The 22,529-nt window shown below is 41.8% G+C and overlaps 1 protein-coding gene across 1 annotated transcript in view; it reads right to left on the bottom strand.

Annotated features, from left to right (window-relative positions):
- LOC124594248 (brachyurin-like) overlaps window positions 1-22,173 on the bottom strand; it is a 39,996-nt gene extending 17,823 nt beyond the window's left edge. Inside the window, exons 1-4 of the mRNA XM_047132612.1 lie at window positions 22,129-22,173; window positions 14,983-15,082; window positions 5,651-5,801; window positions 503-681 (exon numbers count right to left, since the gene is read on the bottom strand). Coding sequence (XP_046988568.1) covers window positions 503-681; window positions 5,651-5,801; window positions 14,983-15,082; window positions 22,129-22,173 — 475 coding nt within the window. The remainder of the gene's footprint in view (window positions 1-502; window positions 682-5,650; window positions 5,802-14,982; window positions 15,083-22,128) is intronic.
- Between the last annotated feature and the right edge of the window lie 356 nt (window positions 22,174-22,529).

Here is a 22,529-nt window from a genome sequence, read left to right as displayed (position 1 = left end):
CACAATGCTGTCGCTGTCAAATTTCTTAGAAAGAGACTCGACCACAAGATAAAGTTCAGTTAAAATTTAACAAATAACGGTGGCTACCCATTTTTCATAAAAAATAGAAAAAGTAAAAAATCGCGTCTTAGCTTTGTGATACTTGCCGAAAATAAATTCCCTTCCGCTTCTCTCTTCAAAGATTTAAATCTACAATAGTTCATTCCAATTTGATTCGCTTTCACAGAAATAATTACACTTTTGAACGGGACCAACCTATACTAGCAATGTGATGACATTCAAAATCTTTCAGGCAAACCTCACGCCATATCTCAAGCGCGAGACGTTGGAGCCTGTGTTTGTCGGTGACAATTTTGTCCTGTGCGTGTGAATGCTAACTCCGTAGATATTCAAACAGTAGAATTGTGACTTGGAAGCCATATCAGCACTAGGAACAGAAGTATCTAAGTATCTCTGACCTCCATCACAAAAATCTAGACGACATTTCAGTGGAGACACTCACCGGTGATGGTGATGGGATCGGACCACAAGATGACGCCGACGTCGTAGTAGGCGGCATTGCCGTCCGGAGTGTAGAAGGCGTCGTTCTTGATGGCGTCGGTGGTAGCGAAGGACTGGCTGTTGTCCCCAGACGTGGGCCGCGGCTCCAGGCCTCCGAGCAGAACGGTGAAGAACGAACCGCTGCAACAGGGCGCGAGCAGCGGCTCAGTCCCGCTCAGTCAGCATGTCTCACGAGAAGGCCGACATACTGAATTAGGTATCAGAAATTGTTCACAGTGGAAGATCATAATACGGTGTATCCTTTTAATCGTCCCATGACCTTTGAAATGGCAGACAACCGACCACGGAATAGAAAAATAAGAACAATTGCTTTGTAGTAAAAAGGCTTGTGGACCAGATGAGATACCTGTAAGATTCGACAGGGGTTATACAAAAGAACTTGTTCCCTTTCTAGGAGCAGTTTAATGTAGATCGCTGGAGCAAAGAGGGAAAGTAAGGGATTGTAAAACAGCGCACGTCACTCCCATTTCCAAGAAGGCTCGTCTACAGATGCACGATATATCGTTGGCCTCAATCTGTCGCAGAACTGTAGAACCTGTTACATGTTCATGTAATATGACTGTTTTGGAGAAGGAAAACTCCTCCGTAAAAATAAATCAGGATTCTGCAAACAGAGATCTTGCGAAACTTAGCCCGCTGTGTTTCTCCGTGAGATCCACAGCGCTGGTGACATAGGCGTTCTGGTTGATGCCGTGTTTCTCGACTGCCAGAAGCCGTTTGACACTGTGCTGCACTGAAGTTTGCTGAAAAAATACGAGCGTAGCGACTATCAAACCAGACTGACGACTGGATTAAAGACTTCCTTGCAGACAAAGCTCAACACATCGCTCTTGACGGAACAAAAGCGACTGGTGCAAAGGCAACCTCCAGACTACCCCAGGGAAATGTGATAGGTCCGTTACTTTTAGAATGTACGTAAGTGATATAGAAGAAAGCGTGGAAGTTCTTTAAGACTGTTCACAGAAGATGCGGTTGTGTATAAGAGAGTAGCAACGTCAGAAGACAGTAACGATTTGCGTGGGGATAAAATAAGGGAAATCAAAGCTCGTACGGAAAGATATAAGTGTTCGTTTTTCCGCGCGCCACACGAGATTGGAATAACAGAGAATTGTGAAGGGGGTTCGATGAACCCTCTGCCAGGCACTTTAATGTGATTTGCAGAATATCCATGCAGATGTAGATACGCAGAGCTAATAGGTGATGAACGTTAATAAACACAATATATTACGCACAGATGGGAAAATAAATCCTCTGCTTTACAAGTACAGTATTGGTGAAAAATTTCTGGAACAATATATACCGTAAAATACTTGGGAGTAACTATCCAGAACGACGCTTGGAGAAATAAACGACGTAAAACAGCAGGAAAAGCGGTTACCAGATCCATTAAAGAAGAGGCTTCACAATGCTTGTTGGACCGAATATTTTAGTAGTGTTCATAGATTTGGCACGCTTACCAGGTAGGACTGACAGAAGAGGTAAAGATCCATAGAAGAGCTGTGCTTTCCGTCACGGGATCATCCAGGTCGTGTGAGAGCGTTACAGAGATGCTCAGTAAATTCCACTGGTAGACGCTACAAGAGAGGCATTGTGCATTACAGAGAGGTTTATTATTGTGATTTACTGTTGTAATTTCACTAGAGGACTTTCTGGGTAGAGCCGAACAACAAGTTATTTCCTCCCTCATTCTCGCGAGATGAGCTCTCCCAAGAATATTCTGGAAATACAGAGGATTACCGAGAGTCAAATTTCGCACTCGCCATTCGCGAATGGAGCAGGGAAGGGGGCATCAGTATGCGGTACCACAAATGCCGTACGTCACCTTCTGGTGGCTTTGGGGAGTATTGATGTAGATGTAGAATCAGACGCCATGTGGTATGGTTTCAGAAAGTCGGTTCTCTCTCGTGCGAGAGCGAGAAAACTACCCTTATCAACCGTGTGACCCGACTGCAAGTTCATCACTAAAATGAAGAAAACGTTATATTCCCTCGTTTACTAAAATGCTTCTATCAATTTGATTCCTAGTTCTTGAATTAGTGTCAGGTGGGCATTCGCAGTCTCCTACCGCAACGGCCGAGTCCACACGCTTGCCTGGGATACAACATTTGCATTTACTGGCACAGATCCTTTCTTGAACGCAAAATGCAAGTCTGACAACAGTTTATGTGCTCAAAAGTTAGTTTAAATTGACACAATAAATTATTGGTCATAATGCTACACTGTGATGTGAAGAGATTTACTGGTGTTTCTTTGGGAAGACATCCATGTAACATTCCAACTGTTGTTCGTCAAGAAACTCCTGATCCAGTTCCATGTCAGAGAGGAGAACTGACCGAATGGAACCCCAATAACATTGGAAAATAGGGCAAGGTGATGAGCCTCAAGTGCACATTTCTATACAATATTCAGTTAGTCGCATGTGATAGGTTCCGACACTAAGATTAACATCTAAGTTGGCTTGAGATTAACATCTACGTTGTCTTGTAAGGACATTATATGTGTAGTAAGCCTGAACGCTATCATAGTCAAAGAATTTTTATTAAGATATTACTTTCTAGTGCTATAAGCTTATTTCGGCTGCACTGCCATTGTCAAGCTATCAGCAAACATATAGAGTTGTTAGTGCATATATCTATGTCTCTTCGTAACCAATAACCATTCTGTACATATCTGTTGTAGTACTTATTACCGTAACACAGTTAACGCTGACGCTGTCTCATACTTTGTACTTCTGCATATCGTAGGTGCAGCACAGACAAAACTGTTGCTCTGTAGATATGTAATGGCTCAGCAGTGCAATTTATTGCTGAGCAATATATACAGAGACCAATTTAATATTTTCCCTCAAATCACGACCCTTTCTGGTGCGAAAGTTGTTACCATGGACAACTGGAGCGACACTAGCGCTCCAATGGTGAGAAAGCAGTCACATGCGTGTTTATTTTTAATTTTTTCGACTTAATTAACAGAACAGCTGTTATACTTTAGCGTTCCATGCATTAATAAGTTACCAAGAGACATGAATTATCGTGAGGTACATGTAAAAACAGCAGGATCACATTGACTCAAATACATAAGCTATAACTCATTCACGATGACGTACTTCCGAATGTATCTACAGGGTGACATTTATTGAACTATATGTAAAAAACGTAAATTAATTAAAAACTACGGTGTGCACACACTTTATTCGACACGTATATGTAAATACAGTTATTTAGATGTAGGTTATGACATGTTCGAATACCTGCCAAAACTGACGATTATGTGGCGCAGACGAATCGCGAAACTCTGCATGACCCGCTGACGTGTCGGAACATCGATGCAGTTGATGACTTCCGGAATGGCTGTTTTCAGGACAGCGATGTTTTTCGTGTTATTTCGGTGCATATTGTCTTGAATATAGCCCCACAAAAGGAATAGCACGTGTTTATATCCGGGAATATGGCGGACAATCGAGGCCCATGTCAGTGGACTCTGGGTATCCCAGAGCCAGAATAAGTTGCCCCAAAGTTCTCCTCCAGGACATCAGTTTCTTGCTTCTATGGGGTCGAGCTCCTTCTTGCATGAAACACATCTTGTCGATATCAGGGTCAGTTTGGATAATGGGGATAAAATCACCTTCAAAACCTTCACTTACCGTTCGGTGGTCACGGTAACATCAAGGAATATCGCACCGATTATTCCGTGACTGGACACTGCACACCACACAGTCACGCGTTGAGGATAAAGAGACTTGTCCATCGCGAAATGCGGATTCTCAGTCCTCCGGATGCGCTAATTTTGCTTGTTGATGAACCCATTCAAATGAATATGGGCTTGTTCTTTAAATCTCTAAAGTAAACCACATTCACATCAAACTCCCGTTCGTCAGTTCTGTGGACAATAATGTTGGCGGAACACAACCGCTGTCCCAAGGCCCTGGTTTATTTCTTTGGAGAAAATACTACCAGTGAGTCGGAACAACGGTTTCACTCGACTTCAACTCGCACACTTGCACTTTACGCACAATCATCCAGCAATGGCTGCGAGAAAGATCTTGCTAGGCTGTGCTGTGAAGATGTGTACTTTTGCTTTCCTTTTCGTAGTAAGTTTTAACAGAAAACCGGAAAGCTGTGTTATGGCTAACTTTATAATCCTTCCTATTCGTAAATCAGAGCAGTGGGAAGTACTCAGTTATTTTGGACAAATGGCAGCATTGCTTGTAAATACGGAAATCCTTTATTTTGCAGATCATCTGTAAAATATAGGATTTCAATGTTTACGACCGGTCCTGCTATTTATCCAAAATATATTGGCAATAATACGGTCGTGTTGGACACGGTTCTCAGTGGAGTTAGACATCAATGCGAAATATTGTCATTAAAGATACTATCCTCACAGATCCAATAGCTGGAATTGTCTCTCTCATACCCATTGCGTACCCCATGTATACCGATTTACCCATTACTTTTGACTTATATTCTTAATCAAGGTTTCGTTTGTGATAAGAATACATAAGCTAAGAAGGGGGTGAGGAGGAGACGAGCAGAAAATAGGGGAAGAAATAAATATAAAGAAGGGATAGGAGGATATGAACCGATAAATGAGGGAGGAGGAGATGGATAGAGAGAGTGAGGGATAAAAGATGTACAGCGAGCAGGGGAAAGATGATGGACAGCGATAGGGGGAGGAGGAAGAGATGGGCAAATGAAGGGAGAAGTGGAGAGAGATAGAGGGCGAGAGGGGGAGAAGGAGACGTACATACAATTCCCATACATGTTTAGCAATAGCAAAGATTGTTGAGTCAGCTAGTTATAAATATTTCCTTTGGTCAGTTTCAGTTTGCCCATCCTTCTGGAAGTCCCTGCTTCTTCAGTTTATCAGTATCAAAAGTCACTAGCCATCTGGCTCGGTATGTGGTTTCAAAAGGCTAATGTTATCCAACTATTTGTCGATCTAGAAAGGTTGTCTAACATGTAAGATTTTTAATGTTGTTGTTGATTAAGCGCGTCGAGGATTGGTATTATTTATTCCGTGCTTTGGTGATTACGTTACTGTCTTTTGCATACAGAACGCTTTAGTATTGCTACAAAATGTGTGTACTTACGCGTCGACGCAGTGTGCAGCGGTGAGGACGGCGGTGGTCGAGATGAGGGAGCCGCCGCAGAAACCGGAGCCGTCGATCATAAGGCCCGCTTGGAACGGGAACTGCCCCTGCACGGCCTGCGAACCTTGCACGACACGGTCTTCTGTGGATGCTGCGGAAAACAAGCGATCTCATATAGGAATTGGGAAAGAGGAACTCTTTGTTCACGTGGTCACGACCGAATTCTCTTGAGCGGTTGAAGGGGGGGGGGGGGGGGGGGGGGTGGCGGGGGTTACGGAGACAGGAAGAAGCGAGCACTGCTCACTGTCGCCGCCTGAGTGGCACTGCAAGGGGTGTGAGTTGGGGTTCGTGGGGAAAAGGGTGGGTGGGAGGGTACAGTTTCGTATCGCGCTTCTATGACGATAAGAAGTGTTGGTTGGTTGGTTGGTTTGTGGGATTAAAGGGACCAGGATAAGAAGTGTCGCAGGAACTACTTCGTCATTGATTGCGAGATATACTAATCAAAAACGCAGCACATAATGGCACCACAATCACTTCGTAATGGTTTTTGCACAAACAGGAACGCCGTTTTTCAGATTGTCAATGTTGGCAGCGGTCGGACGCAACATACTCGCCGGCCGAAGTCGACCCACTCCTACCGATCCAGGAACAACAGTTGAGAACATCGTAAACGAATAATGGAAGTATCTCACTGGTGTGATGAGAGAGAGGGGTTGGCAATAGCGATAGTCGCGAGTTCACGTCACAGTCCGCTACGAAATCTTAATATGTCAGGAAACTGTCAGCTAGTTATCTTTTAGTGGTTACCTTGTAACACTTATATCGATTAGTAGCAGCTTTATATCAGGTAACCGTGTATCTACGACAACGGAGTGTGTGTTCTTTGTTAGTTTAAGTCCTTGATTTGTGACAGGAAATTAGAGTGTCGTAATGTATATGTGGAAAAGAGATAAATGATTGTTTAAAACAATGAAATTTTATAATACGTGTATATTTCTAAAAAAGGAATGTGGACTGCAAGCTGGTTTATGGTTAGGGCATTTCTGTTTGTAAAATGTAAAAGACGTAGGGAAGTCCCTTCGCAACGGAAGTAGCACGGCGCGATGTAAAAGGTGGTTTTGGCGGGGGAACTGGGTGGCTACTTGTTTGGAACGGTACACATCGACGGTTCCAAGGGAGGTAATGGAAGCCGTTTTCCAAAGAATTTTGCTCGGATGTGGATTTGGCTGTTGCCTAGTACTCTCAGCAATAAGAAATGGCTCAAAGACTTTAAAAATCCGTCGCCAAGAAGTAATTTTATAGAGCATTCAAACATCAAGAGCAGTGAGTACAGTTAGCTGCCATGTCGCTTGCCACCACAACTTCGCCACTGCTCCACTAACTTCATGCATACAGATATGTATCAGAGCATGGACCAGTTAATTTGTGCGAGTGATTTCAATAATAATCCTGATGCTATACATCTGTGTTTGGAACCATAACTTCTATCCCTATCAAGAAGCTATTCAGGGTCGTCTCCTAAGTGTTTTTAAAACCAGATATCCTGTTTCAAATGAACTAGTGATTTATTTATGTTGGTCAAATGCGCAAAGATTAGCAAAAGTTGAAGTTAAAACCGCAAGAATGAAGTTAGTTAGAAATTTGCTTAAGTACTCTCAGTTTAGTGCAAAGTACTGTCCTTTAAAAAAACAGTGCCAGATTCTGTAAATGTTACTGTCTAAAATAGTTGATTCACAGGTGATGAAAAAGACAAATACGTTAAACTTATCTGAAACATAATTTAGTCTCGAGTACTACCATGGATGATTTTCTTTGGAGTTAATTGAGTTCAGTGTTGAATAATTTGCCTTGAAAAGTAGAATATAAACTAACCAAAGTGAAGTTAAGGAGTGAGTTTTTTTTGAATTAGTCTTTGCTACTGAGATAATCACAGAGCTTAACTAGTGATATTATACCAGTTTATGGGTCCACACCATATTCTCCTCATATTAGAAAGATAATTGGAATATTATTGCTACTAAGGAAATCTGATATATTTCTATAAATGGAAGTATAAACAGTGTAATTGTGATATTATTTGTCTTTTCTTTTGTTTGTGGTTGTTAAATTAAGTCAGAAACCCCTCCCGCCCCCCCCCCCCCCCCCTCGCTCTACATGACCAAATTTAGTTCTGCACTTCTTGCAGTAACATTTCAGTACTGGTTCATGTAATAATCTTTAGTTTAACTGTTATTAGTATAAGTTTCGTACATTTTTGCTTTCCATGATTTCCAGTTTGTGCATTATTGGTAACTGCTGCTACGCACAGCTCAGAGTGGCCTGAGTCAGTTTGTATCCTGTGTGATATTCAAAGGGAAATATTAATGAAAGTAATTTCAACAACTAATATTCAATTTTCTTAAACATATATTTCCGAATTGTTGTTGTTATGGTCTTCAGTCCTGAGACTGGTTTGATGCAGCTCTCCATGCTACTCTATCCTGTGCAAGCCTCTTCATCTCCCAGTACCTACTGCAGCCTAAATCCTTCTGAATCTGCTTAGTGTATTCATTTCTTGGTCTGTTGTGCCTAATTTGGCTGTCGACGTTCATTTTTTCATTCTTATATGAATTTTACTACTTCCATTAACGCCAGAGTTAAAGACTGTTTAGTTTTCTGCTAATTGCAATATGTTCAATATTACAGTCCGATACCTTTATCCATTAGACACACACGCGATCAAAATTCCCAAATCCTCTCAGGGGGTAACATGGTAACATTAGCTTCGGTAGCTAGGGAAGAGTGGCTTATAACGTATAACGAACTAGTGTTATAACCTGGACAACTAATGAGGAGATATTGAATAGAATTGGGGAGAAGAGGAGTTTGTGGGACAACTTGACTAGAAGAAGGGATCGGTTGGTAGGACATATTCTGAGGCATCAAGGGATCACAAATTTAGTATTGGAGGGCAGCGTGGAGGGTAAAAATCGTAGAGGGAGACCAAGAGATGAATACACTAAGCAGATTCAGAAGGATGTAGGCTGCAGTACGTACTGGGAGATGAAGAAGCTTGCACAGGATAGAGTAGCATGGAGAGCTGCATCAAACCAGTCTCAGGACTAAAGACTACAACAACAACAACCTGGATATCAACGAGTTAATGAACGAGATCACATTGATTTCATGCTCTAACAGTATGATTGATTTCTTTTGGGAGTGACAGCTCTTAGGCAGGTATGTGTAAGAAATCTGCACCATTCGTCTTTCCACTATAAAAGAAGGGTTACGCAAATATTACTACAAATTTTGGTGAAAGCAGCTGAAGTCGATAAGACTTCACGAGAATTCACGAAATTTCCCTGCGGTCTCTGCAGGTGAATCAACTTCAGTCATCAGTTCGGAAGATCCCCTGAGTAGAGAAAGGGAGGGTTGGCTTTCTTCAGTTCTCCTTCTTCGTCTTCTTCTTTTAGAATGCAGAGCAGCTAGTTCATGTCGACCCGTACTGCAATTTTGATTGAAAGTAGTCACGGTCACACTGAGGCTGCCTGTTATAGCGTTTTTCCACTTGCAAGCAAATGGTCATCTACATACGATCTTATAGGGAGTGCTCTAAAATTTCCGTCACAAACTTGTAAGACCTGCAAAGGCGACCGACTGGACAACATTCTCAATTAGAACCCATGTCCAGAAACGTATCGTTTCCGCACTACAGCTATTTGAAAACATGTTTGATGCAACAAGTTTGTCATGGTGGGAGTGTTTACGTCGGATCAACTAATATCATTTGACGTCTTTTCTATCTTTCTGCCCTGGTTCAAGCCTCATTAATGTGTCTGTGACTATTGCCGCGACTGGCTGAGTAAACGTTTGGAGAATACCAAGAGAATCTGTCAATGAGTTCTTTGGCTGTCAATGAATGGAATGGCTCTGAGCACTATGGGACTTATCTTCTCAGGTCATCAGTCCCCTAGAACTTAGAACTACTTAAACCTAACTAACCTAAGGACATCACACACATCCATGCCCGAAGCAGGATTCGAACCAACGAGGTTCCCATTCTAAAAGGATATTTTCGGCTCAGAAACCGGCGATTCGGGGAATAGGTGGTTTATGTTCACGATCCTCTTGCCGACCCCTGTTCACAAGTCTGAGTAATTTGACATTGGCCTCTCAATATATATATATTCTTTGCGTCATTTATTGTCAACAATATTAGCTTATTCCCAAGAATAAGCAGCTTTCACTCTGTTAATACTCGGCAGAAATCAAACCTGCATTTGAATCGGACTTCCTTATCTCTTGTGCAAAAAGGTGTGCAGTATACTGCTGCATCCATTTTCAATAAGCTACCACTCGAATCCAGAAATCTTAGCAGTAATCCACGAGCTTTCAAATCGAAACTGAAGAGTTTCCTCATAGATCACTCCTTCTATTCTGTCGAGGTGTTCCTTAAAAAAATTAGGTTGATTCTTATTGTATTGTTGATTGCATTTACTTAAGCTTATGGACTGACATTTTTCGGGTTCATAAACATTTAATTTTATCTGTTATTACATTATGTTGTAAATTCATGTACTGACACGTTCTATGAGTTTGGATATTTGCTCGTCAATTTCGTCCTACGAAACTTGACGTGTAAATAAATAAATAAATAAATAAAATAAGGACTCACTAGCACAAAAGGAGTCGGGGAGTATTTTGTTGTCTGTAGAGAAGAAATAACAGCATAGATAGTCGGTCGCGGGAGTTCACTGATTTCGAAAGTCAACTAGTTATTGGATGTCACCTGAGTAACAAGATCATCAGGGACATTTCAACACTTCGGAAGCTTCGGAACTAGACAATTGATGATGTGATTGTGAAGAGGTGATGTTAAGAAAATACCACTGCTGAACAAACTATGAAACGTCCCCTTTCAAACAATTCTACATGACTGTGTTTAAACTGACACACAATATTTTGTTAGCGCAACGCAATCTGACTTTCAAAATTCCCTACAAAAGAATGGCCCTGACTAACATTAAACTATACCTTTCACAAATCACTTACCTCACAAAAATCTTCGCTGCTCAAGCTACTGCAATACAGTGAGCGCCACTACTGCCAGCTAAATTAAAGATTCAAACTATGGAAGGCACTAACTACTGATAAGGATAGTTAGCAAATGAAAGATATTAATAGAGAACAAACAATATATTTACCTTGATATCATCATATATAAATATAGCAGTTCATGACAAATTTCAAAACTCCGCCATCTCTCTCCCCACATCCACCACTGCTGGCGGCTCACCTCCAACTGCGCAACGCTACGCGCTGTTCACATCCAGCTGCCGCTGCCCAACACTACAATGGCGAGTATTACAACAATGCAAAGCAGCCACAGACTGCACACAGCACAGCCAGTGATTTTCATACAGAGGTGGCGTTACCAATAAAAAAACCTAAACAGCCTACTTACATAGCCCACATGCTCCCCACAAAAAATTTTACAAATTTTTTTGGGCACTGGCCAATACATATTTGTTAAATTTTTTTTCACAATTACAATAACAAAGAAATCGAAGGCACACACTTATTGATACAATGTTGGTCAAAAGCTAAAATTTTCTCACAGTCCATAAAGACAGTCCTGATTCATCACAGTAAAATTACAGTGTTTTTCTTTTTTTTCAACGTCTGAACAGTAAAAGAGAATGCACACAGAAGTAGTGGATTTCCATGCAGTCTTGAAGAAGTAGTGTCCTTCCATCAGAAAGACAGTGCTGACTCTTGACATGCTGACAGGTAATGGGCCACAACATAGCAAACCGACAGCAGAGTCATTCGACGTTTTGAAGAGTATTGGTAGGTCATCACAGAGCAGACCCACTGTAGTCCTGGTAGAGATTACAGTATTGGTGGGCCACCAGAGGTGCAGACCCACTGCAGTCCTTGTAGAGATGATGGTATTGATGGTTGATGTAGACCCAGTGTAGTCCTTGTAGAGATAGCCAACAGCCATCTGTTGTGACTGTGCAGGTGCACAATCACCATTGAAGAGTCTTGCGGATAATATAGCAAGTCCATAACCACCACTTGTGCACTCACAAAGTTTTTGGAATTGTCCTTAGAACCAGCAATGCTGTTATCCAGTCCCTTGCTGAATTATTAACACACGTGCAAACACTATCAGTCCCTACTTCTCACATATTGTCCATATACTATGACCAACGGAAATGTGTGCAGTGAAATGAATGCTTACAAGTTACTTAGTTTGATAAACTGGTGTCAATTACAATTTTATAACATGAGAATACAATAACAAAGGTACAAAATACATCATTAAAGAACATAACAATACAGATAACATTTGTAGTACAGGCTTTACAATAGAATCGAACTAATATATACATCAGTGGAATTATGACATGAGTACATACATAAAAGATCACAATAACTTTTGAAACATCAACTTCACACATGGGCATTAAACAGAACAGAATTAATAATGTCTAACATCTTTACAAAGTAAATAACATATTATTAATGCCAATTATATTCGAGGATAACAGTATTCCTCATCATAGTGAATGTAGCTTAATATTAGAAAAATTCTACAATTCTTATCAGGTAAACACATAAAGACAGGAAAAACACAAATACACAAGAGTACACAAACATATAGAGGGATGACACCAAAGGAAAGGACAGGGTTTGTTTTACTGCAGTATTTTGCATGGAGATCTCCCTTTGTTCATCATTATTCCCAAAAGTACTATCTATACCTGCTTTCTGTACTTTTTTCGTTTAACTTCTCAATGCATTTCTTCCAATTCATCGCAACTCATTCTCTTATATAGTCTACCCCCTCTTAAGCTAACTTAAATCTACTGAGCTCAGATGCTAAACTAAGGGACGAGGCAATGCAGCAGCACAAAACAAGTAACACAAACAGCAATGACCAAAAAAATGGAAAATTGCAAAGCAAGCTACAGTAAATCTAAATTAACAGAAAAAATGCAAAATTACAACTAATATGAGCCAATGTGCAGCAACAAGAAAAGCTTAACAGAGTAATACAAAGTCAAATTCAGTAACACTATGCCTGGCAAACAGCAGCAGTAAATGCTATGACGTATACCTAAGCATGACAAAGCTCAAGCATAAAAGATATTACAGTAAAAACAACAATGCAGATAAGGGAAGTGTATATTCACATCTTAATGTCTATGTAAATTAAAGTGGTGCACCGCAACAACTTATTGTAAAAAAAATATTACCATGTACTTGAAAAGAAAATTACGTGTTACTGTTACTAGTTCCTTCTTATTGTTCTTTCCTTTCCAAGTGCTCCTTTTTTAAAGAATGTGGATCATAAAATAATTATTTAATAGATCTTGATATCATCATATATAAATATAGCAGTTCATGACAAATTTCAAAACTCCGCCATCTCTCTCCCCACATCCACCACTGCTGGCGACTCACCTCCAACTGCGCAACGCTACGCGCTGTTCACATCCAGCTGCCGCTGCCCAACACTACAATGGCGAGTATTACAACAATGCAAAGCAGCCACAGACTGCACACAGCACAGCCAGTGATTTTCATACAGAGGTGGCGTTACCAATAAAAAAACCTAAACAGCCTACTTACAAAACTACAGGCAGACTTCATATACTGACAGGGACCGTCAAGCTTGGCGGATGTTGGTAACAAATCAACAGTTTTCAACAGAAGGAATCACTCGTGAGTTTCAAGGTGGTGTCAGCAGTCCCTAGCTCAATGAATTCGGTAGGAAGTTAAAAATAATGAAGTGCAGTGGTTGAGGAGCTCCTCATCAGCCATACACTTCAGTAGTCAGTGCTAAGTGGCTCTTGAGATGGTGCAAACGTCGACGCCATTGGGCAGTGGATGACTGGAAACGAGTGGTCTGGAGTGATGTCTCTCGCTATGCCCTGTGGCAGTCTGATGAAGGGTTCTCGGTTCGCGAATGCCTGCAGAACTTTACCTGGCATCACCTGTGGTGCCAACAGTCAAATATGGAAGTGATGGTGTTCTGGTCTTTTGCAATTAGGGTGTGTTCCCCACACAGTGCTTAAGAAAAAAGTTGTGAAAGGATATGAACACATTTCACAGCATTGTGTTCTTTGTACCGTAGAGGAAGAGTTCGGAGACGATTATTGTTTGCATGAGCGACACAATGCAACCTAGTATAAAGCAACATCTATGAGGCAATGGCCTGGAATGATCTAGCCTGTCCCAAGTCCGGACATTTGGGTGAGATAGAACGTTGACCCTAGAGCCCAACATCACTACCTTCTCTAATTTAAAAATGGGCTGCCATTCGTGCACAGACAGAAGTCTCACTGTTATAGTTGCTATAACAGCACAAAGGTTCCCACAATTCCTATTAGTTATTCTGACGACCGCATTTTCGTCGAGACGGTCTCATGTGTATGTGGCTGACGTAGAGCTTTGGCAGCCTGCACAATGAACTACATCTGGCTGTTTTACTTAATCTGATGATTTATAACCAACACGCAAAACGCACTGTTAAATAAAAATAGCTTTGCAACCACGATTGTTTTATTTTTAATATATGAATTGATAGTGTCTTGTAAGGAATGTTACTACATGAAAATTAGCGAAAGTAAAATGAAGGTAATGGAGTTAAATCAGGCGATGCTGGGAGACTTAAGTTTGGAAAGGAAACTCTAAAAGGGGCAGACGATCTTTGTTATTTTGGTAGCAAAATAAGTGATAATGGCCTATGTGGAGAGGATATACAATGCAGATCGCAGTTATAAGAAATCTTTTCGAAAATGGGTAATTTGTTAGCTTCGAACACGGATTTAAATGCTAAAAAGTGATTTCTGAAGGAATTTAAATAGAGTTTAATGTTCTACAGAAGTGATTTACGGACACTAAACAGATCAGAAATTATGAGAATAGAAGCTTTCGAAATGAGGTACTACAGGAGAACGGTGAAGATTTGGTGGGCATATCAGTCAACTAATGAGGAGGTACTGAATCATATTGGGAAGAAAAGAAATTTGTAGTACAACTTGACAAAAAGAAGGGATCTGGTATCAAGGATTAGTTAGTTTGGTGATGTAACTGGCGTGGTGTAAAAACTGGAAACCAAGGCTTGACTACATTGAGCAGGTTCAAATAGATGTAGGCTGAAGTAGTTATGGAAGGTTTTGGACAGGATAGACTAGTGCGGAGAGCTGCAGCAAACCAATCTTCGGACTGAATTGACTGCAACAGGTGCCGCATGTTGTGAAAAATCCCTACTTGGAACCAAAGATGTAACTGCTCCCCTACATCTTACTGCTCTCTCACGCTCTCACTCTGCCACTTACCAGGGATCCTCTTGGCTGCAGGAGGAGAAGGCGGCGCACGCGGCAGCTTCCTGAGGTGCGACTGGGAGTGCAGCCTGCCGGCCCGCCGCGGGTCCGCTGCCTGGAAGACAAGTCAGCGGTCAGCACAGGACATACGTAACCAGGCAGGGGACCGCCTTGAACCTAGTCGTGACTTAACTATTGTAAGATATCAGAAATCTACTTACCAGGGGCTTCCAGGAGATGATCAGCAGAATTTTTAGTATGGTTAGAGGAAACATCGATGTTGTGGTGGTTGTTTCATTTTTGCAGTATGTGTTACTTATGGTGTGTTCGGTAGTGCAGAGATCAAGTGGTTTTCTGCGAAAGTTTATTAGCGTTGTATCCAGAGCGCTGGAGCGGTACATTGGTGGATGGATATACTGTGCAAGTGTCAATAAGGTTGGTGCAAGTAAACACAATCAACAGTTAAATCTTGTACGTCTTTACTACCACGATCAGTGGTGGGCGTTTAATTTTAACTCCTACACTCACTTCCCCTACGATGATGCAAACCAATGGTCTTTGAATTATGGCACTTGTGACTTACTGCGTCCTATGTTTCCTGATAAGCACCATCGCCAAGCCATTGATGTGATTCCAAATGGACCACGACTCGTCAATCAAAATTTCACTGGTTGGGGCCCCCGTTGTTAGCGTTCCTGCGTCGATGAAAATGAATTGTCGTTATCCAACAATAACATGTAAAGCGACTAGCTACACTGTGGTCCACTTATCTGCTGTTACAGTGGCAAGTGAAACTCAAAATACCCCACAGCTGAGTAATGCCTGGATACAAGCTTTTTTACACTATGATGTAATGCCTTAATTATCACGCGGCCGTCTGTACGAAATAGTACAACATGACTTCAAACTCTGGGCAAAGCAAAAACGAATAAAAATAGCAGTATAGTAGATGTAAATTGCAAAAAACTTAGGAAACTACATTTCTAGACACGAAACTGCATACACAAACGATGTCGCTAACGCTCGTCTTTGTGGGTGGTGTTAGACTCGGAAGCATTCAGTCAAATTTCAGATGACAGAAGAATTTTCAGAACCATTGTTTGGCCGGAAAGGGGAAAAGAGATAGTGGCGTACGAGTTACTGATAAACATATTTTCACCAGTGTTCTGCATTGTATTCCAAATCTCGCAGTGTGTCATGGTCATAATACAGAATACAAACATTAAAAGAGAAACTACTGGTAAAGCAGAGGAAATATTCTATATAAACTCACACGCATAAACGCCACACTGTACAGACAATCAATTACTGACATCAGAGCGAACCACAGCGCTCTCTATGAGTAGGTGTTGAGCTTCGAGGCAAGTGGTGCGCACATGGACTTGCACTAAAGACAAGAAGGCCAGCAATGAGGCATTGGCAAAGGAGTGTCCTCCTGAGGCTGTCGGGGGCAGACAACACCATCTCAACAGAGGCGCTATGTACGGTGTTGTCGATCTTCCCAGTCGACATAAACATCAGACATGGGACCGCATGCTGCTGGCTAAAGAGAGGAAGCCGTGAAAAAATCAAGGAATAAAAGCGGAAGGCATTTAACATTTGGTGGTTGGTTGTCTGGCAACAGGAGACAAAGGCCGTGATGTGTGTACAACTTTTTCCCGAACATCGGGGAACGGTTACGGGTGAATCATGCCAACTGTGTCAATCCCGGCCATGACATGGTTCATTTCCTGCTGACCATGGCCCATATCCAGCGAACCTACAGCGTTTCTCACTTTCTGGGGCGGGAACTGCCAGTGCGGCGAACATGGATCCCCTGAACACATCGTGTTGTACTGTGAGCAGTACACACACGGCCTAACACAACAGTAATTATAAGAGAAACACTACAACACACACTCAGCGGCTCACAGAAATGGGGACAACTAAACGAACTAGTAGACCATATTTATAAGAGAGAACACACCATCTATAAGAAAATGAGACTTTACAGGCATCGTAGCAGACGTCAAAGAGACGACTGGGTTGGTTCGGATGATGACTCTCATACTACAGGGCTATTACAAATGATTGAAGCGATTTCATAAATTCACTGTAGCTCCATTCATTGACATATGGTCACGACACACTACAGATACGTAGAAAAACTCATAAAGTTTTGTTTGGCTGAAGCCGCACTTCAGGTTTCTGTCGCCAGAGCGCTCGAGAGTGCAGTGAGACAAAATGGCGACAGGAGCCGAGAAAGCGTATGTCGTGCTTGAAATGCACTCACATCAGTCAGTCATAACAGTGCAACGACACTTCAGGACGAAGTTCAACAAAGATCCACCAACTGCTAACTCCATTCGGCGAAGGTATGCGCAGTTTAAAGCTTCTGGATGCCTCTGTAAGGGGAAATCAACGGGTCGGCCTGCAGTGAGCGAAGAAACGGTTGAACGCGTGCGGGCAAGTTTCACGCGTAGCCCGCGGAAGTCGTCGAATAAAGCAAGCAGGGAGCTAAACGTACCACAGTCGACGGTTTGGAAAATCTTACGGAAAAGGCTAAAGCCGAAGCCTTACCATTTACAATTGCTACAAGCCCTGACACCCGATGACAAAGTCAAACGCTTTGAATTTTCGGCGCGGTTGCAACAGCTCATGGAAACTTGTTTTCAGTGATGAAGCAACATTTTTTCTTAATGGTGAAGAGTTTAAACCTCCTCTACCAAGAAACGTGCCAGAACTGCGAGCTCGCATCAACGATGCTTTTGAACTCATTGATGGGGACATGCTACGCCGAGTGTGGGAGGAACTTGATTATCGGCTTGATGTCTGCCGAATCACTAAAGGGGCACATATCGAACACTTGTGAATGCCTAAAAAAACTTTTTGAGTTTTTGTATGTGTGTGCAAAGCATTGTGAAAATATCTCAAATAATAAAGTTATTGTAGAGCTGTGAAATCGCTTCAATCATTTGTAATAACCCTGTACAGACTCCTCCAACATCGACATAGACGACATAACACATGAAGAAGAACGTGTAGCCACCCAAAAGATTGAAATGTTAAATATAGATCAAACCAGAGACATATAGCACGAAGAAATAACGCTGCACGTAGAGATCGGCATGCGATTCCTCATCCAGGTAAGACAAAAGTTTATATATCAAAATCAGATCGGGCACATTTTGAAAACAGATGAATGAAAACGAGGAGCTGGCAACGGCTACATCGCGCAGCGGATTCTATTGTACAGGGGAACGTGTACCACTCCGCATTTAATGTACCAGCCGTTGTAGCTCACTGAGTAGACTTGTGGGACATCAAACCCACATCCACCATGTAGCTATGATTCAAATACTTGTCAAGTTCCTTTTTTACTTTTTAGACGCCTGTTCCCCAGTTCTCGTCGTTTATAAGCAGTACATAATTTTCCCGCATGACAGTAGTCTATCGTATGTGTTTATAACTGCGCAGTGCACAGCCGTAACTGGTCCTGTCGCATTCATGTGGGTCAGCTTCCTGATGGAGTACACGAATGAAGGATACATCGCTAAGCTTTTGGTGCTAGACACATCCGATAAACAAACTGCTGCTGCTGCTGTTGCTGCTCGTACCTACGCTGCACAATACTACCGAAGGCGCAATTCCGAAAAAGTCGCCTGGAGCAACGCCTTCGGGAAACCGGTAATTTCGTCCGCAGGTAATGAACGGGGGTCGTCCAAAGACAAGATGTACTCCGAAGACTGAGGACGCGGTTGTTGAAACCGTTCACCAGGCACCTCGGCGAAGTACCTGTGATGTTGCAGGACAGTTCCAGATGTCTCAAAGACCGGTTATTGAAGTGTTGCTCGATGAAACAAATGCATTCATATCACTACACGATATATCGACACCAGCGGCCGAAAGAGTGCATTCGACGAATACAGTTTTGTGAATGGCTTTAGCACCAAGTGGAAGATAATCAACATTTTATAAATAATGTGATACGAACTGACGAATACAGCTTCACTTTTGAAGGCGTTTTCAACCTCCACAACATACATTATTAATCGGAACACAACCCTTATGTCAGCCATGAACATGGCTTTTGGGCATACTTTGCCATCAACCTGTAGAGTGGAATTGCGGAAGGAGTGCTTTTGGGCCTTTACTATCTTTTTCCTTGAGTCATTAATCTGACTGGTCTGATGCAGTCCGCCACGAATTCCTCTCCTGTGTCAACCTCTTCACCTCGGAGTAGCACTTGCAACCTACGTCCTCAATTATTTGCTGGATGTATTCCAGTCTCTGTCCTCCTCTACAGTTTTTGACTTCTACAGCTCCCACTAGTACCATGAAAGTTATCCCCCTGATGTCTTAACTGATGTCCCATCCTCCTGTCCCTACTTCTTGTCAGTGGTTTTCATATATTCCTTTCCTCGTTGATTCCGCGGAGAACCTCGTCATTCCTTTTCAGTACACTTGATTTTCAACATTGTTCTACAGAATCTATCGAACGCTTCGATTCTCCTCTGCTCTGATTTTCCCACAGTCCATGTTTCACTGCCATACAATGCTGTGCTCCAAACGTACATTCTCAGAAATTTCTTCCTCTAACTAAGGCCTATGCATGATACTAGCAAACTTCTCTTGGCCAGGAATGCCATTTTTGCGAGTGCTAATTTATTCTGTATGTCCTCCGTGCTCCGTCCGTCATGGGTTATTTTGCTGCCTAATTAGTAGAATTGCATTACTTCATGTACCTCGTGATCACCAATCCTGACGTTAAGTTTCCCGTCTCCTTTTCTCTACTTCTCATTGCTTTCGTGTTTCTTCGACTGACTTTCAGTCCCGTTGCTGGATGAATTGAATGCGCCTTTGTATCGTACGTTTATTTGCAAGACTGTGTCTGACACATTACAAAAGATCCACTTGTTGCTCGGTGACAGCTATGGTTTCAGCATGGTGATGCACCGCCGCACTTCGGAAAGAAAGTACGTAGCTAATACATGAAGCGCTTCGAGCCACATTCCCCGGACCATAATCCACTAGATTTTTGTTCGTGAGGTCCCTTACCCTGAACAAGTTTCAAGTGCTTCACCCATGGATGTATCTGAGCTAATATTTCGCGTACACGCCGCTTCGGCAATGGTTGAATGCAGATGTGATGCGTAGGGTCCAGCAAAGTACTGTCCCTCGATTTTCGAAGTGTATGTCAATGTAAGGTGGTGGTTTTGGACATCCTCTGTAAAGATAACATTGCTCGTACATGTATGTATTGAATCTGTGAATATAAGCCTGGACGTCAGACATAGTGAATGGAATTATTGTGTGTAGCATAATGTGCAATCTAGGGTAATCTGCTTATTGTGTCTCACTGGATATATACAATGTTACTTTATCCACTATTATTTTCTATTGGCTTTATTTGTGTCATAGACGAAACAAAGTGAATCGTTTACGTGACTAACAAGTTCATGTTATGTCTTAATTTTTAACAAACATAAAAGTAACAAATAGATGTACATAAGACACCACATTATGGAAGTATAAATTGGATACTGTTTGACGCTTTTACCGAAAAAAAGATGTTTGTCGCGAACGGTATTCGCACATTGACGAGTCTGTGTATTCATTACTCACGGCATTACTTTGTGTCACTGAGCTAACGGGACTGTTCCGGTAGAGCGCCGAGTTCATGCTGCCTGTTCTTGGGCATACCGCAAGCAATTACAGCATTTCTGGAGCCTCATTTTTCTGTTAAACCTATTGGTGACACTAGGTTCTGCTAGATACACTTTTCTTTTGAATTGGGCTGAGGAATCGCATGCCCACCGACAAGTGTGACATTTTTCTTTACCCTGCATGTTATCACATAATCGTGACCGGTTATTGTACCAGGCGCCACCTTAAATCTGTTATTATAATAACGCAGATTTTTTTACACATAGTGTAAATTAGGATAAGAGTAAACACACAATACATTGCATAAACAACACATATCAATAGAAACCCTTTATCACATAGTGTAAAGACACGTTGTAGAATGGGTAACGTAGTGTGGCTGAAAAACTTCTAAAACACTAACCTATGATTAAGCAGAAAATCATATCAACATCCTTTAGTTAGTAGTCTCATTCCGAGACCTCATTCTGGGGCAGCGCAGGTGAAGGGAGCTCTACTACACAGATTCTATCCCCTTTTATTGATCTTCTTAAATCAAAAATGTTTTCTTTTATAATTTCCTGTTTCCAACATATTGTGCAATAGTTTTATGAGTATGATGCCGTTTCCATTTACACAAAGAACGAGGACAAAAGACCTGCACAAGCCCTCCCCCCCCCCCCCCACTCCCCCTCCATCCACCACCCACGAGGAGCCATGGCCTGAACTGCGTAGCATGAGTGCTGCACAATGGAAACCACTGGTCCTGGATAAGCTTACTGAGTGGACCACTACAGGCCATACAAAACTTATCAGACGCTGGGCGATCGTAGCATGGAAAATAAAGCGTCTCTTGAAATGAAGTCATATGAAATTCGTGATACTGATCTATTCTTTGGTTGAGAACGTTAAACTCGATGGTACCCTTGGTATGTCATTGGGTTTCATCCTACCCCTTCTTGTATCATTATGCAGCACTACATGCACATCTATTAGTGACCTATACTGAAGAGATACCACACAACCCTGGTACAGCCTTTGGAAAGGGGCCGTTGTTCGTACAGGATGGAAGCCTCTCGAGGCGTCCCAACTAAGAATACCGTATGGCCATTTCTTTCTTTCCACATGTGATTACAATTTTAGTGGACCGAATGTTGGAGAAAAATAAATACATCTACATTGTATCTGGTAAGAACCTGCAGCAGTAATGTCTACAGTGTAACAATCTTAGTAGTGCATATTTTTATATGGTTTTAAATTAACGGCATTTGGAAAATAGTTACAAACTGATTCTGATATTACGAATCTACTACAAGTCATTGTATTCGAATTATTGGTGCTTATGCGAAAGGTGCACCACAGTTTTGAAATCATTGCCTCCTGGGCATATCAGTATCTGAACTCTAAGATAATACTATTTAGTTCAAATCATTTGCAGTACAATAATCCTACCCATAAAATAATCTCCACTTTCTAATTCCTTGTTCTTACAACTTTCGTAAAGACTTGTATCAAAAAATTTTACTTGACACTCACCAGCGCAGAAGCCAGTAACAGAATAACCACTAAAGCGCACTTCATCTTGGTCACCAGTGTCAAAGACGTGATGTGTAGCTGTTTTATACACTCAGAGCTTCGGGAACCATATGTTCCACGACCTTGGTAATTTCCACTGCCTTGCTCGATAAAACAAATCTGATAAATACATACAAGCTCGTCACTCTGATAATGAAAACAATTGATCTCAAGTGTCTGTAGATGGATGAGGCGATTTCAGATAGCCGTAATTAACTCGTGTGGTCACAAATTGAAATTAATGTACACTAAACCATGTAGCGCCATGGACCTAAATGATAACGCGGGCTACAGTTCATGCTGTGCTGTAGTGAGGTCAGCGAAACACATCAAATTAGCAAATTATTTATTGAGATATAATC

Source organism: Schistocerca americana, chromosome 2 (genome assembly GCF_021461395.2).
Source record: "Schistocerca americana isolate TAMUIC-IGC-003095 chromosome 2, iqSchAmer2.1, whole genome shotgun sequence".
Taxonomy (NCBI): domain Eukaryota; kingdom Metazoa; phylum Arthropoda; class Insecta; order Orthoptera; family Acrididae; genus Schistocerca; species Schistocerca americana.
The sequence above is the reverse complement of the archived record's forward strand: the minus strand, read 5'-3'. Positions and strand labels throughout refer to the sequence as shown.